Raw genomic sequence first — 15,867 nt, forward strand, 5'->3', positions numbered from 1 at the left:
GACCTTTAGACTGAGTATTGTAGAAATCCCTCTAGTACTGATGAAAAGCATTAGAATGTGCTCTAAAATGTGTCTACCAATCATATTTCCCTTTTCTGTGGGTTGTTCTTATATCATCTGCAATCATCATAGGGTCAAAAACATCTGTTTTGCTTGTAGGAACACATGCTAGAGGTTCACCAAGTGAAAGGGACCAGCTTCACTACTTGTTTTGAAAATGCAACCAAATTTTTAACTCCTAAGAAATCTTTCAGGATACTCTTGACATTTTACCGGTCCAGACAGTTGTCTTGCTACCTTCAATGTGGTGAAGGTGAATATAGAAAGGTCATCAAAATACAGAGCCATGGAAGCAGAACTCTTGAGAGAGAATTCTTACCAAGCTCAATGTTCAATAACTTAGAGGCTTTGTGTATAAAATGACAGTGCTATGTTTTGTCTTCACAGGATTCATGCAAGCAATAAATAGTTTATAATATATATAATTTATAGATCTATATAAAATACCTTAGCACATTTGCTGTCACATATAATTTCTATATACAACACATACCATTCCATTAATGAGAACTACATCTTCATTTATTATAGTTCCAGAAATGATTACTCCATCAGAAGTAACTCTGTTTGACATAACACCAACAACAGGTTTGGAATGTGAGGTATGACTGGGTAATCTCTTTTCAGGTATTTGTTATTTTCTTACAACATCTTTTCATGTTTGTGTATCACTATCCAAATACATTTAAACTTTTGTTGGTGTAATTACTAGTCTATTTTCTTTGATGAAAGATAAGAATATGCATTATGTTTAAACAACTGTATTTTCTTAGCTGATTTAGGTAGTTCTTATTGATTAACTTCTGGCCACAATAAGAAAAGCAAAATTTAAATAAAACCTAAAGCATGATTTTTAAAATAAATAGTTATCTCGTATACACTTCTCTGTAAATCAGGCATTCATAATCTATTTATTGAACTGCTACTATATGCCAGACACTGCACAAGATAATAATGAATTGTTGGTAATCAAAAAATACAAAGTCATCAGCCTCTAGAGCTAATAGTTTTCTCATCTTCTAATGTGCACTCTCAACTTCTTCAAATATGCCACTCATCTGATAAGCTAATTATTTATTCAATCAATACTTAGTACCATTTCTGACCAAGCACTATTCAGGTAAAACATAAAAATAGGTAAAATTTTCTGCCTTTATGGGGTTTATATTACATAGGCATTTCTGAGATTACCAATGAAGTATTATTCTATTATCTAAAAATATTAGAATGCACTCTTTAAGAGAAAAATAAAACTGTTTCCAGTAAGTTGGGTGTAAAATCTTCTCAGAAAATGTAACTTTGAGAAAAAGATCTGAAGAAGTTTAGAGGAACGATGCAGAGTGGTCAAGGGCCACTGTTCCAAACAGAGGCATAAACAAGCACAAAAGACTGGAAATGGCAATGTACCTAACACATTGAGACAGCAACAAAGAGACCGTTAAGTAAGGGAAGAAGAAAATGGTAAGGAATAAAGCAGTCTGTGTAAGGCCTTGTGAACACTTACAAAGACTGCGATTTTTATTTTCCGCGACACAGGAGGAGGTTCTATGCTTCTGAACCAAGGAGCTACATCAGTTGATTTGTTTCAGGGTGGTTTTGGCTGCTGTTACCAGTAGGATGTCAGGCAGCAGCAGGACCAGCAGGAGGCTGTGATAAGGATCTGAGCAAGAGAAAATGGTGCCTTGGTCCAGACGACAGCAGTAGAGCTGAGACAAGTGCCTGGATCCTCATATATTTGGAAGGCGGAGCCTGCAAAATTTGGTGAAGAATTAGATGTAGGCTGTGAGTGCGAGAGAGAAGGCATGGATTCAACACTTTGCTTTGAGCGACTGAAGCCTTGGCATGAACCTTTCAAAAGTTAGGATATTCAGGAGATATATAGATGAAGTGAATATGAAATCTAAAAAAAAAGCCTGAAAACAGTAGCTGAAAATGGGGAAGTGCTCACTAATTTTCTTCTTTTATTGACAGCCTCAGCAGTTTGATCCTGTTTATAACTGTAGCCAATATATATGCCTCAATATGGAGTGGACGCTGTACAATTGGTCTCTGAACTGCCCGAAGGTCTTGGAAGTGCCTGACTGTGGGTTCCGGGGAAGGCCTGTCCAAGTGAACACTGACATCTGCTGCCCTGAGTGGGAATGTCCTTGTGAGTCTCCTCTTCTTGTGTCTTGCCTAATTTTTTAATCAGAGAGCTTATTATTTTGAAGCTTCACTTCATTACACTTAAGCTATTGCTTTGTTTCTGAGCTGTCTTCATTACATTTAAGACTTTGGTTCACAACACATGACCTTTTTGGTTGTTTCTCATCAAACCTAATGTTAATATAAAAGACTCTTTTTAAAAAGCCAATTATTACTAAAACACCAGCAGTTAATTAAGGGACTAAACCTACTCTCTTCTATCTTAGGTCGATGCTCCATGTTGTCAGAACTGAGCATTATTACATTTGATGGAAACAATGCTGCATTATATAGTATGGCTTCTTATATATTAGTAAGAATTCCTGGGGAAATTGTAGTTGTTCATATTGAAAAATGTTCCATGAATCAGGTAGGTCATAATCCATTTCTGTGAACATATGTTCATGAATCTATAGTTGACATATATTATAACATCAGGGATTGCAAGGCTATATGCAAAGTGCTCAAAAACTCACTGAGATTTATTTGATATTCAAACCAAGGAAGTTTAATGTAAATATGTTTAGGAACAAATAATATTAATCCAAGTCATATTTTAAAAATACAAGTAATGTACTTCTTTTGAAAGTGTTTCTTTATATGTTTTTTTTTTCCAGAATGGAAACTCATTTAAAAAGCTAGTGAGTATTTGAAAGTTATTTAGTAAATTCATTCTGTTTACCATATAATTATGTTTAACTCCATAAAGTTTTAATTTTTTTTTTTATTCAGGCTTCTTCTGGAAGGATCGCTAGACTTTGTTCTAAGAAGTTAAATGTGACAACACCTATACATAAAATACTTGTCAATAGATTAGCAAGAAAGGTAAGAACACACAATTAAAAATTATCTTCCCATGAGATGAAAAGAAGAAATTACACAGAACAATTAACTGCGAAAATAGGGAAAATTAAGCATATCAGTGCAGTTTCATTACTGTTATGACCAATCATTCTTTTAATGGGAAGTATAAACGTGTATTTCTTGATGTTGTGTTTCTCCATTCACTTTTATGTCAAAGGTTGCGAATGTGTCTCCTCTGTAAGATTAACTGTAAGGACCTCATTGAACATGCTAGTGTCCTCTCACATCAAATGAGTGGGCAAATGTCTTCATCCCAGAGTTACTGCTTGTGTTCCAAGTGAAAATGTAAATGCTATGGAGAGGACAGACTGCCATGTTGGAAAGAGCTGTACCCAAGAATACCAGGATGAAGACCACTAAGAGGGCAGAGGGAAGGCCTTGTACTGAAGTGTTGATATCGTTAATTTCTTGGTGAATAAATGATGACTAAACTAAGATAATAATGAAGAAACATTTACTTCTGTTCTAATACACTGAAGAAAACCGATGCATTATTTGACAGTGTTTGCAAGGAGCCATTTGGTCTTACAGGAAAATGCTTATCCCGAAGGAATAGATGTTTACCAAATAGGGATGAGTTGTGAACTGAGTGCTTCACACAGATCTAAATGGCTTTCTCTAAAGTATAAAAAACGTGTAAAGATGTACTTAAACTGGCTGAAATATTATATGCTTTCTGGAAATAATTATATGTTATCCCAGGTCCGTAGATTCTAGACTGGAAATTATATTAAAATGACCCTAAGATATAATAATGTACTGGAAAGTTTTAAATAAAACCTAAAAATATATGAATGAGGTTCTTCTTTGATATACCTTTGTATGTACTTTGACTTTGGTGAAGTTGATGTACTAACAGGAAATAGATGGGAGATAAATCTGGTCAATGCCATTATTTTGAGCATTGGAGCAGATGGAATCTTTTTCATGCTCAGGTAAACTCATTCCTGGCCAGTCACGGATCACACATTCAATTAATAATTAATTATTGGAAATATTTAGTGAGAATTTACATGATATAACACAGGCTCTGATCTCAAGTAATTCTACTTGTGTTGAGATTTGTATTAAGTAAGAAGGTACAACAATAGACTATGAACAAAGTATCATAAAAACGTAGAGAAAGGTCAATCAGTACAGTTATGGAGAGATTAAACAGGTCTTTTTTGAGAAGTTAAACATCAAGTAAATCACAAAGAATGAGTAGACGGAGGAAAAGAGAGGAGGAGTAACGTTTTGGCTTAGGGTAGCAGTATAAGCAAGATACAAAGATGAGAAATTGGGTGGTTGGTGAGATGTCACTTGAAAAAATTTACAGCTGTTATAGCTCATGGCTCTATTCATGGCCATTATGTAAAGCACTATTTTTCAAAGCATACTCCTTGTACTGCCTACATTAATATTGCCAAATGTACATAATGCAAATACAATTGAGAATCCAGTCCAAACCAAGAATTAGAATTGTTGGGAATCTTAATCTTCACCAAGTTTGACAGATGATTATTATGATCGTTGTTATAAAAAAACACTGATTTAGAAGATCAAGGAAAGAAAACATCCTGAGAATAACCTCACCATCTTAAATTCTCATTAATGTTTATGGGAAGCCATCACATGTTAAGGGAAACAGACACAAAAGATTCAATAACATGGAAGTTAAGTTTTGAGAAAAATAAAATGCAGCAAGGTGAGAATATTGAATATAGCAAGGAACAACAAAGGAACAGTGAAAAAGCTTAAAAGATATGAGAAGCTGTGGGAGCAGTAGAAAAAATAAACTTTATATTAAATCAGAAAAAGTAGGATCTGTAGTCTCCTAATTTTAATGAGTGTATATTAAACAGTTGCCTGTTTTATTTATGCTATCCTAGGTAGAAGTGGATTCGATTGTTGTGCCTTTGCCCTTCTCAAGTGAAGAACTGTCCATAGAGGACTCTGGTACAATGTATGTGATTACTACTCCAGCCGGATTGATCATCAAATGGGCTCACCTTACAGGAATCATAGACATTCACTTTAGCTTTCGATTTAATTTGTCTTCCTCCACAGAAGGACTTTGTGGTGAGTGCTGATCTTCAGATCTCTACTTTTTCTGACATTCTCTTCCCAGCTTACAAATATTGAGAATATCTTATTGGAATTAATTTGTCATCTGCTACAAAAGGACTTTGTGTTGACAGCTGATTTTCAAGTCTCTATTTTCTTCTAATATTTTCTGCCTGCTTACAAGTTGTTTTGTATCTTACTGGCCCGCTTTTTAGACTTGAGATGTGCTGTTAACTTTCCATTCATCATGTAAATACTGGAGAGATTAATGGTATTCAATAAAAAACTAGGAAGCAAGAAGTAGTTTAATTTATGGAAATGTGTGCTTTGCTCTACTATTATAATGTTGTTTATTTCTTTTTTGTTGTTGTTTGTTTTTTTTGTTTTTTCTCTGGTACGGGGAACCAAACTCACGACCTTGCACTTGCCAGGCAGGCACTTTTGCCACTGAGCTAAATCCCCAGCCCCATGTTGTTTATTTCTAATAGCTTGTCTTTTCTAAACATTAGTGAAGTATCAATGATGTTAAAAACTTAAATAGCCTTGTTATTTATTTGTAGATTAAAATAAGGGAAAACTAAATCTCTCTGAAGAATACAATGTTCTGAGTGGTTATTCCCATTTTGTTCTGAAGTATACAGTTCATATTTACTTTTACTCCCAGGTTTTTTTTCTTTTTTTTTTTTGGTTTTTCTCCGGTACCGGGAACTGAACTCACGACCTTGTGCTTGGCAGGCAGGCGCTTTTGCTGCTGAGCTAAATCCCCAGCCCCTTACTCCCAGGTTTGATACTGAAATATATTACATGATGTATAAAGAGTTATAAGTGAAAGGAAACAAACTAGAAATATTTGTAGGTTACAGAAAAAAATTAAAAGTAATTGCTCCAGTATCTCCTGGAAAGTTGGACTTAATCTATATTTAACTGTCTGCGACATTCTCAGCTTTGTGCTCTCGAGAGGATATCAATTTTCTCACTTTCAAATAAGGGCAGTAATACTTGCTTTCAGGATCATTACACAGCATATGCACTTGTAGGTACAGAACCACTATATCAAATCCTATAAATATATAAATTATTAGATATTAACCAAGAATTTAAATAAGATTTTGTTAGGATTAGATATAAAAGTTAATGTAAGACACTGACTACATTATTTAATATATACAGTAAAAAAATGTTTGTTTAGGAAAAATATAATTATTTAAATGTCACTAGATATTGAATAAAAGTTTACTCATTACTTTCCGATCTGACATTACACTTGATGCTGAAAAATCCAAAATGAAGGCGCCGAAGACTTTACCCTCAGCAAGTATATGAAATCTTCACATTTCTTTTCTTAAAACATAAATATTTAGTGGAAAGTTGTGCTGAAGTGATTTGCAGTTTTGTTGCTTATTTAGAGTATGGGAAACACAAAAAATTTCAATGGTTACTTAAAGTTATCTCCACAAAAATGATTGTAATTGAGTATACATAATACAAGTTTGCATAATAATTTGATAGTTATTACTGGGTCATGAGTCGGGCTCTGGGAGTGAGCGTTTCCCCCGCGTGGCTTATCACTTCTGAGTGGTATGACTTCTGTTTGAGGTCTGTGGTTGTCACTCTGCCAGCTGAATCTTCAACTATGATTACCTGTTGACTCACTGAGGGTCATTGCCTAAATTCTATGACTTCCACAGTGGAAGCAAGGTGTTTACTTAAAGGAACAACTGAGCTCTGTTAGGATCATTAGGGTGGGTGCTGGCTGAAAAGTTCTAGTGCACAAAAGTGTGGCTCCAAATGAATGTGGACACCGGAATGGGAAGCCTTTGCTCACATCTTGTTTTGCATAGCACTGCATTCTGCTGGGGTGGTAGCTAGAGTTTCAGTAAAAACATATTTTTACAAAAAAAAATTACCTATGTCCATAGAAGTTGAGGCTTTAAAAAATTCGTGGACCAGGAAGATAGCTCAGGGGCACAGTGTCTGCCTGGCAAGCATGAGGCCCTGAGTTCGATTCCTGGTACAAAAAAAAAAAAAAAAAAGCAGAGCATATACAAAATTCATAGCTGATTTGCTGTATGGGTAAATTTTTTTAAAAAATTTGCACTCAATATCTTGTGTATTTCTAGGGCCAAACCATATGCAGCAGCAACTTTTATTCATTCTGATATAATTGCTTGAGGGTTCAAATATTTTTATGCTTACATGTGATACTTGAAGAAAACATGTACTTTATAGTTTATAATCTTGGGAATTAAAAATTATGTGTTATTTACCCTTTCAGGTTCTTATAGTAGGGAGGAAATACAATGTTTACACATGTGAATCTGATTTATTTCACTTATGAGTGTGGTCTCTAGTTGTATCCATTTACCTATAAAAGCCTCTAGTTTATCTTTCTTTATAGCTGAGTAATACTCCATTGTATAAAAATACCACATCTTTTTTATCCATTCCTCTGTTGAAGATACCGGTATGTAATGTAGCAACCATTGTTAATTCCTATCATTTTGTTTTGAGGTCGTGAATCATTTTTGGTGTTTTTGTACTGTTTTGATTTTGTCTTTATTGTTGTTTTGTTAGTTTTTTAATCTTTAAAATAAAAAATAGAAAAAAAATATGTGTTAATATAGTGTGGGATTCAGGCAAAATATGACCAGGTTTCTGGACCTGTTTCTTGGTCCTTCTCTTGCTTCTACACTTCTCCAGACAGAGTTGAGGAGTAAGCTCATTCTCAGTGTGGCCTCCATCAAGGATGCTAGAGTGGATAGCAGATCAAGGCATCAGGTCCTGTCACCCCAGCAAAAAGAAATAAGTCTATGTCCTAGAATTCCTAGTTCAAGTCCTGAGCTTGTCAGTGGTTGTAATAAGTTTAAATGAATCCATGTGTCTACATAACTGCTATGAGATGTTCAGTTCATGCCTGAATTACCTGCAACAGTTGCTAGTTACGAGAGAATAAGGATTCACTTCATACCAATCAGGCCCTCACCAGGAGAGCTGTCATTACTAGGTGATGGGCTAGGGACAGTTCCTGAAATGGAACTATGGTTTAAAGTATTCAGACAGAGTTTTCCAGAAGCGGAAAGGTGTGTGGGCTGGGAGTTTAATTACTCAACACCTGCGGTTCTGGAAAATGTCTTCCTAGGCTTAAAATTGACTTCTTGGGTTAGGAGAGATGGTGGTAATAACAGCAGAGTGTGAGAGCAAAATTAATCTCCTCCTTTTCAGTTTTCTGTGTTCTCTTCAAATATCCTTATGCTTACTTTCTGATTTTTTTCTTAATTGGCTGAGGCAATTCTATACTAGTGTATCAAAGAGTCTGACACAATTCAGCACTAAACTAAAAAGATCCATGAATTTGGTACCTCATTCAGTAAACAATCCACTAAAAATCAAATACTAAGCTGACTTAGTTGTGCTGCTTATATTTGACTTGAATGAAACATTTTTGCTTTTAAATGTCTCATATTCTTTGTAGGAATTTGCAATGAAGATCCTGAGGATGACCTACGGATGCGAAATGGCACGATTATTACAAATATGGAAGACATAGGATTATTTATTGAGAGCTGGGAAATCGAGAAAACCTTTGAAGTAACAATGAGAAGGCCTGTTAGGAACTGTACCGAGCATGATTGCAGCCACTGCATTGAGTTGCTAAATAGAGAGGCTTTCATTCCATGTCATGAGAAAGTAAGTCAAAGGCAACCTTAAATAAGAGCTGTCATGTGGGACAGGCTGGGAACAAAAGCCAGTAAATTCTCGTTCTTGCCCTGATGTGTTTCTGCTGAGAACAGTTTATCTACAAACCTTCTGTCAGTGTGTTTCAGAATTCTCAACTGCATACTGTTTATAGATTTTTCAGAGACAGGATAATTATCTTTTATCCTCCCATGTTTGGTTAGAAGCATATCTACAGCTTTCAAAAATTCAATTCTTTCCTCTGAAGAAATGCCTCCAAGAGAAAGAGATCAATGATACATGATAATCTAGCATAGAAACCAAAGCTCTGAATTCTCTAACATTTCCTTCTGACCCTGACTTCTTGGGTGTATACTTTTGTGAGCATCTGCCACATATTCAATTTAATTAATTTTTGTTATTTTCTGATGTTTGCAGTTCAAATGATTAGTATGTATATTAAATAATAGATGTCATTTAAAAATGATCCAGTAGAAGAGGCAAAGGACAAACAGGATATCATGAATTATTTAACTGAAGGTTAATGATTATTTGGTGCACAGGAGATACTTTGTTAGGCTTCTGTGATATTGGAACAAGACCTCAAGGAATGTAGATGTAAGAAAGTCAGAACAGATATACTGTAGTATACATTAAGGAGGTGCATAACAGCCCAGCTTTGGAAAAGAGGTCACCAAGACTAAGGGTCAAACTGTTTTAGAGGAAGAATGATTTTTCCAGGAGACAGGATGAGGAAGGAAGATACAAACAGAGAAAAAAAATACTTGCAAGACAATACTTGGTGTAAAAGGCCATGCAGGAAAATACTGAAGCAGAGTGCTACAACCTACGTGGAGGAGAAGAGGATAAAAAGCACAGTGAGAGCGTTCTCACATCAGGAGGGAGATCACTGGGAGTCTTCCATGCTAGCTGGGGAAGTGTAGCCTCTGCTGTCAGCCTGCCCTGCAAGTTCCTTGAGGGAAGAGGTGAAGAGTTCATCCTATCCTTCTGGAGGTTCAATTTACTTTGAGATTTGGAGGAAAAGAACCCTTCACTATTAAAACATTTAAAAAATGCAGGCATGCAAAAATAAAAAGCAAAAACATTTTAATGTGTTTTGTTGTCATTTTGACCATTTTTTAAAGTACCACAAATTCTGAAAATTGGATATTTAACTGGGAACTCAGAAGGTTGACTCCATGGGCAAACTTTTCACCTTTGACCATTCAAAGCACAGTGAGGCAGCCCAGGGTATCATTTAGCTTGTGACAGTGTCAGCTTTTTCTCTTAGGATTTTCCTAGTGAATTTGATGGCAAAAGAAAGGACACCTGAAATTTAGACATTTAGGAAGAATTGAGCATTCACACAAATTTCTAATTATCTAAGAATATTTTCTAAAAACTTGATCTGCTACACAGATAAAAACTAGTTTAGTTGGGTGAAGATACAACCTGTGTTCTTATAGTTAGGGTAGATAATTTTTCCACATAGAATAAAAGACAAGTGTGTTGATTTAACTGGCTGTTTAAGAAGGTAGACTAAATAAAAGACGTCTCGCTGTGACATTAAAACTGGCTCAAAACAACATTCTCCAGAAAACTACTGGGGCTGGGGATTTAGCTCAGCGGCAAAGCGCCTGCCTGGCAAGCGCAAGGTCGTGAGTTCGGTTCCTGGTACCGGAGAAAAACCAAAAAACAAACAAACAGAAAACTACATTATCTGTGCTTCTCCCATGTGGAAGAGCAACGGGTGTTAGAGTATGCCTGTTTCAGTCATTCAGCAAAGCCAAGGAAGACACACTTAGAACCATACAGGGACCAGAAATGGTATAATTGCTTTCTAGGGCAAGACTGGGCATGACCAGGAACAGAAAAGGGACCACGTGCACATCCTGTGAGGGAGACGTGAAGAAGCCATCTGTCCTCTAAGTGGACTTCTCTTCCCTCCTTACAGATAGCCCCAGTGTAGGCCCCTAGAGAAGCAGTTGGTCTGGGGAGAGGAGAGCCTAGAATTTTGCATCGATATGTACACGCTTGCACACTGAGTGAGTGGAGAGACAAGTTGGAGTAGATGTAGAAATTAAATTATTCCAATTTCAGGTTGTCTCTAGAGCAAAATGGAGTATAGTTGGTAGGACAAAAATGAGTCTCTAAATTGAAGCATGCCAAATTATAACTTATGTGACCAACATGCAATTTTAATACAGTTTTTTGAGAAATATTTATAAATTGTTTTAGCGGGTGATAGTGTACCATAGTGTAGAGAATGCTTTGGAAGCTTTCCATTTTATTTATAACAGATTGAACTCTCGCTCATTATATAGAAGGGACGATTGTAACCCAAATCATAGTATCAGATATAAATTTTTGCTGAGCCTGACATGCTCTGCTTCTTTTCCATCTTTACTGAAAGACCTATAATAGTTATGTTATTTAAAATGTATTGAAATACATTATAAGTTCAGAGATGATATCTATTGTATGGATTTTGAAAATCTGAGGTCTGAGAGGAACTATAATGAATATTAATTTGCTGCCCTTTGATTTTCCAAATATTGTAGTTCAAAGTCTTTAAAAAATTAGAATATCAGCCAGGTATGGTGACACACACTTGTAATCCCAGCACGGATCACACTGAGTTTGAAGTCAGCCTGGGCTACATACATTGTGAGTTCAAGGGCAGTTTGAAATACACAATGAGACCCTGTCTCAAAAACAAAAAAAACAAAAAAGAAAAGAAGAAATAAGTAAAAGAAAACAATGTAACTTATCCCAAGGCAAAATGCATCTCTAGGTTTCACCAAAGGACTTTTGTGAAAAGATGTGGATCAATTATACCTATTTTTGGAAGTATGAATGTGATGCACTCTCTGCGTATGCTGCTCTGTGCAACAAGTTTGACATCTGTATTCAGTGGAGAACTCCTGATTACTGCTGTAAGTAACTATTAACTGAATAATACTTCTCAATCGTTACATTTACTTGCTTCTCCTTTTCATTTTAATCACATAATGCTTTATTAAGAATCAAATGTGTAGAAAAATAATAGATCATAAGCACAAGTACATCACCTAATTTCAGAAATAAAAAGTTATACATAAAGTTCCTGTGTGCCCTTCTCCTATTCCTGTCCCCCAGTCCTCCTTCCTGAGTTGATAATTATTCAAGAACAGCCCTGCTGGTTCATCTGGAATGTATGCCATCTTCAATTTCACTAGGCACTGTCAAATTGTACCAATTTATACTACCCATGGGCTGAATATTCATTTTTTAACAGTGTGACTTTTAAAGATCAGTGAAAATCAACAAGAATTTTCTAAAACATCACTTAGAAACTGCTCAGCAATACATTTCTTCTGGCAGTGAAAGGCTGAATCTGAACATGCATTTTTCTTGTTTATGTCTTGGTTGAATAAAATATTTAAAGTGTTTTCACATTATTTTGAGTCAGGATATATCTCTTTTCCCTGCACAAAGCAGTAACTTTGTCAGAGCAGACTGTATATTTACATGAGCGAGACATAAGCTGCCCCACGGTTGAATTTGTTTGACATATACTTTTTCAGTCATAACATCTGATACGCTGGACACCCATAAGAGTCCAAAAAGTATCCATTGATGGTTTTGCTTCCCATTTACAGTTATATGGTAACTACACTTATATCGTAAGTGAACGTGCACTTTGAAGAGACTAAAATTTGCAAAGTGTATTTACAGAAAGACAGCTAACCACTTTTTCTTTGATCAGAATTCAAATGGGTTCCTTTTGTCCTTAATGCTTTCTGTCCTCGCTTGTTTTCAGCTCTAAATTGTCCCGAGGGGAAGGAATATCAACCCTGTGTGCGCCCTTGTGAAGCAAGAACATGCCTGAACAAATGGCACTACGGATACTCGCCATGTTCAAATTTAAGAGAAGACTGTGTGTGCAAAAATGGAACTATTCTTCAGCGGCCAGATAAGACCCAGTGCATTCCAGAGAGAAAATGTGGTAAGAAGGAGCATGCCGACTGATTTCTTGTGATCTGGCAAACAAAAACTTCTTAGATATTCAAAAGATATGCTGAGAAGGATTGGCCAAAGATAACCTAGTTATCTGAAAGAAAATCAGCTTGTGATTTAGTCTGTTTAACATGTTCCCAATTGAAGTGAACAAAACTAGGAGCTCTGGTGATGGCTTGTTTCAATCCTTACCTATGTATTGTAACTAGGAACAGCCATGGCAAATCAAGAATTAAAAATGTAGGCTGTGAGAGAATTTAAATTCCAGTTTTCCTTGTATTAATGGTTTGCTTTTAACTCTATGAGCTTTAGGTTATGCAACTGTGAGATGGGGGAAATGATAGTATCTATTAATCTATAAAGTTAGTGTGGAGATGCATCAAATAAAATAATTTGTCATTTAAAACAGTGCCTTGACAATATAGGCACTCAAAAATGACAGCAAGTGTTATCATCTGGGGGAAAGCATTTAATTTTTCTACTTTCATTTTCTAACCATTTTTTAAACACATGTTTTCCATGTGAAGGCTGAAAAAAAAAAAATAGTAGCACAGAATGGGTTCCAGTCATGGGTTCTTAATTATGGCCAGCAGAGGGAATTAGCTACTGTGAAAGAGCAACGCAAGTAGCAGTAAAGCACATGTATGCAGTTTCAGGGACAAGCTTTTGATTGCCGGTAAAGTGTCTTCAGAAAACCTAGGAACATACTGGCAATCTTATATTTGTTTTTTCAACATCTGTGATTTTGGCTTACTAGTAAATAGTGCGTTGCAAGAGAAATTCATTGGAGGTGAGGATATGATTCTAACTACATGTATCTTCATTGTTCCTTTAAAGAACCACTAACAGACCATATTTATTATAAAATAAAATTTCTATATATAACTGAGTTCTGTTTTAACTGATGGCCTACTTCCCAGTTTTAGACTTTAAAGTGGAAATGTTTTGAATTTTAATATGCTATGAAAGTTACTATCAGGAAGCGACTACTTTGTTTTACAATACCACTCATTTTTAACAGTTAATATTTTAAAACTAATTTAAATTTGTACATCTGAGTTCGTTTGAACTCAATAAATTGTATCTACAAGACTTTAAGCCCATCAAAAACAATTTAAATATCATTCTACTTATAGCAGAGATATTTGTAGAAAGGAAAAATATTTTCTGTGGACTAAGTGACTCTTTAAAAATGTAATCTAATAGCTGATTAAAGCAAGAAGGAACCTAAGAAATGATAGATTTGGGACAGGTCATCTATGTTGCTGGACCAAGTCATGATCTGGTGTCACTGCATCACAGCTTGCTTTATGTTGGTGCCTAGATTATGAGTGAGATAACATTACTGATTTTTTAAAGCCTGCACTGATAGTGACGATGAACCCCGCGCTTCCGGGGAGATTTGGAATGGGGGCATTGATGAATGTGCCCTGTACAAATGCTTGGAGAATGGAAGCATTATTCCTATAGAGCCTGACTGTGAAGAGGAGCCCTCACCCGTTTGTGAACGAGAAGCTGAAGTTGTCATGGGCATCACTGATAAGCTGACCTGTTGTGAAAAGGAAATTTGTGGTGTGTATATGGGCTGAGGCCTCCTACTCAGTTAATGTCATAAAACACGTTGATATTCTTTGCGAAAAAGGGGGAGTGCATGCTATATGGTTTAAAAAGGACATCCAAGGGTTGTGGTAACAGTGAAGTACTTCCATAAGTGTCATTTCTTCAAAGCAAATTATGCAAAAACACATAAGATCCTCTTGCTGTTAGCAATTAATAATTTCCAACAGTATGTGACAAGAGGAAGGGTCTGGACATCTTTGACTCACAACAGAAGGGTGAAAGAGAATGCCAGCAAAACCTTAAAGCTTCGATGTTTTCACATTTAGTTTATTTTATGAGCTGGATGGATTTAATTGTGGGGTAAAACATATTTAGTGTGAGCCATTTCTCTGCTTTGAATTAGCAGCACAAGATTTTAGTTATGTTCACTAGTGTTTTAATATTCTGTTTCTTACTTCTAGGATGTGACATGACTTTATGTGACGCTACCATTCCAACATGTGCAGAGAGTCAAAAATTGACTGTTGGTTATAGCTTTCTTTCTTGCTGTCCAAAATACAAATGTGGTGAGTTCCTTAGCTAGGAAATATGAGTGAGGTTTGTTGCTCATTCAGGCTAGTAGTTTAGATTACCCTTATCTGTTTCTTCAAAGAAATTACTTATATTTAAAAGATTCTGCAGTTCTCTTTTCTATATATTCCAGTAACGTGAAGATCTTTAGGTTCATTATCATTGAATTTAGGGAACTAACCAATACTATTTCAAGTATTTTGCTTTTATTTTCTCACTCCAACAAATTTTCAAGTAAATTTGTTTCTGCAGAATGTGACCCGGTCAAATGCCCCAATATTTCAACACCAGGATGTAGAGAAGATCAATTCATGATTCAAGTTCAACAGGAAGAACCTTGCTGTTTTTCTCCTTTCTGTGGTGGGTATTCTGGAGGTACTTGCAATGAAAACCAGGAGTGACCTAGTGAAGCTCTCTTGGTTGTGAATTCCATGCAGTTGATGTTAACCACTATTCTGATGTTACACTTATAGGGATTAAATGGAAAGAGAATAGTAGAAAAGAAAGTACACCATTTTAAATGACTTTTAACACCTTCCTCTATCAACTAGCGCTGTATGTCTCTACTGCTCTCTGTCCCTCTGTCTCTGTCTGAACACAATCACGATAGTAAAATCAAGTTTGCTTTCTTTAATAAAGCAAATACATAGTGGTTTTGGTGGAGTGGGGGATTTACCATAGGCTTTGTTTAAAGAATAAACTAGAGGGATGGACTGTGCTGAGAAAGTATGGGACCTCCTGAGAGCGTCATCTTGTGTGTATCCTGTGTGAGCGCTATGATGATCTTGAAAGAGAACCATAGAAACAAAGGCATCTAAGAAATAGGTCGAACTAAATATTCTACATTTGATGAACTGGGCACTGCAAAATATCATTGTCTATTCTCCCACTCTAATGAATGATCATATC

General features: G+C 35.8%; 1 protein-coding gene across 1 annotated transcript in view; it reads left to right on the top strand.

Annotated features, from left to right (window-relative positions):
• Positions 1–15,867, top strand: part of Otogl (otogelin-like) — a 128,656-nt gene that overhangs the window by 95,004 nt on the left and 17,785 nt on the right. Inside the window, exons 37-48 of the mRNA XM_005374364.1 lie at positions 592–662; positions 2,032–2,209; positions 2,472–2,614; positions 2,862–2,885; positions 2,977–3,069; positions 4,980–5,169; positions 8,627–8,841; positions 11,624–11,765; positions 12,632–12,817; positions 14,188–14,400; positions 14,850–14,954; positions 15,211–15,318. Coding sequence (XP_005374421.1) covers positions 592–662; positions 2,032–2,209; positions 2,472–2,614; positions 2,862–2,885; positions 2,977–3,069; positions 4,980–5,169; positions 8,627–8,841; positions 11,624–11,765; positions 12,632–12,817; positions 14,188–14,400; positions 14,850–14,954; positions 15,211–15,318 — 1,668 coding nt within the window. The remainder of the gene's footprint in view (positions 1–591; positions 663–2,031; positions 2,210–2,471; positions 2,615–2,861; positions 2,886–2,976; positions 3,070–4,979; positions 5,170–8,626; positions 8,842–11,623; positions 11,766–12,631; positions 12,818–14,187; positions 14,401–14,849; positions 14,955–15,210; positions 15,319–15,867) is intronic.

The sequence above is a fragment of the Chinchilla lanigera genome, unplaced genomic scaffold (genome assembly GCF_000276665.1).
Source record: "Chinchilla lanigera isolate Chin_1 unplaced genomic scaffold, ChiLan1.0 scaffold00004, whole genome shotgun sequence".
Classification (NCBI taxonomy): Eukaryota; Metazoa; Chordata; class Mammalia; order Rodentia; family Chinchillidae; genus Chinchilla; species Chinchilla lanigera.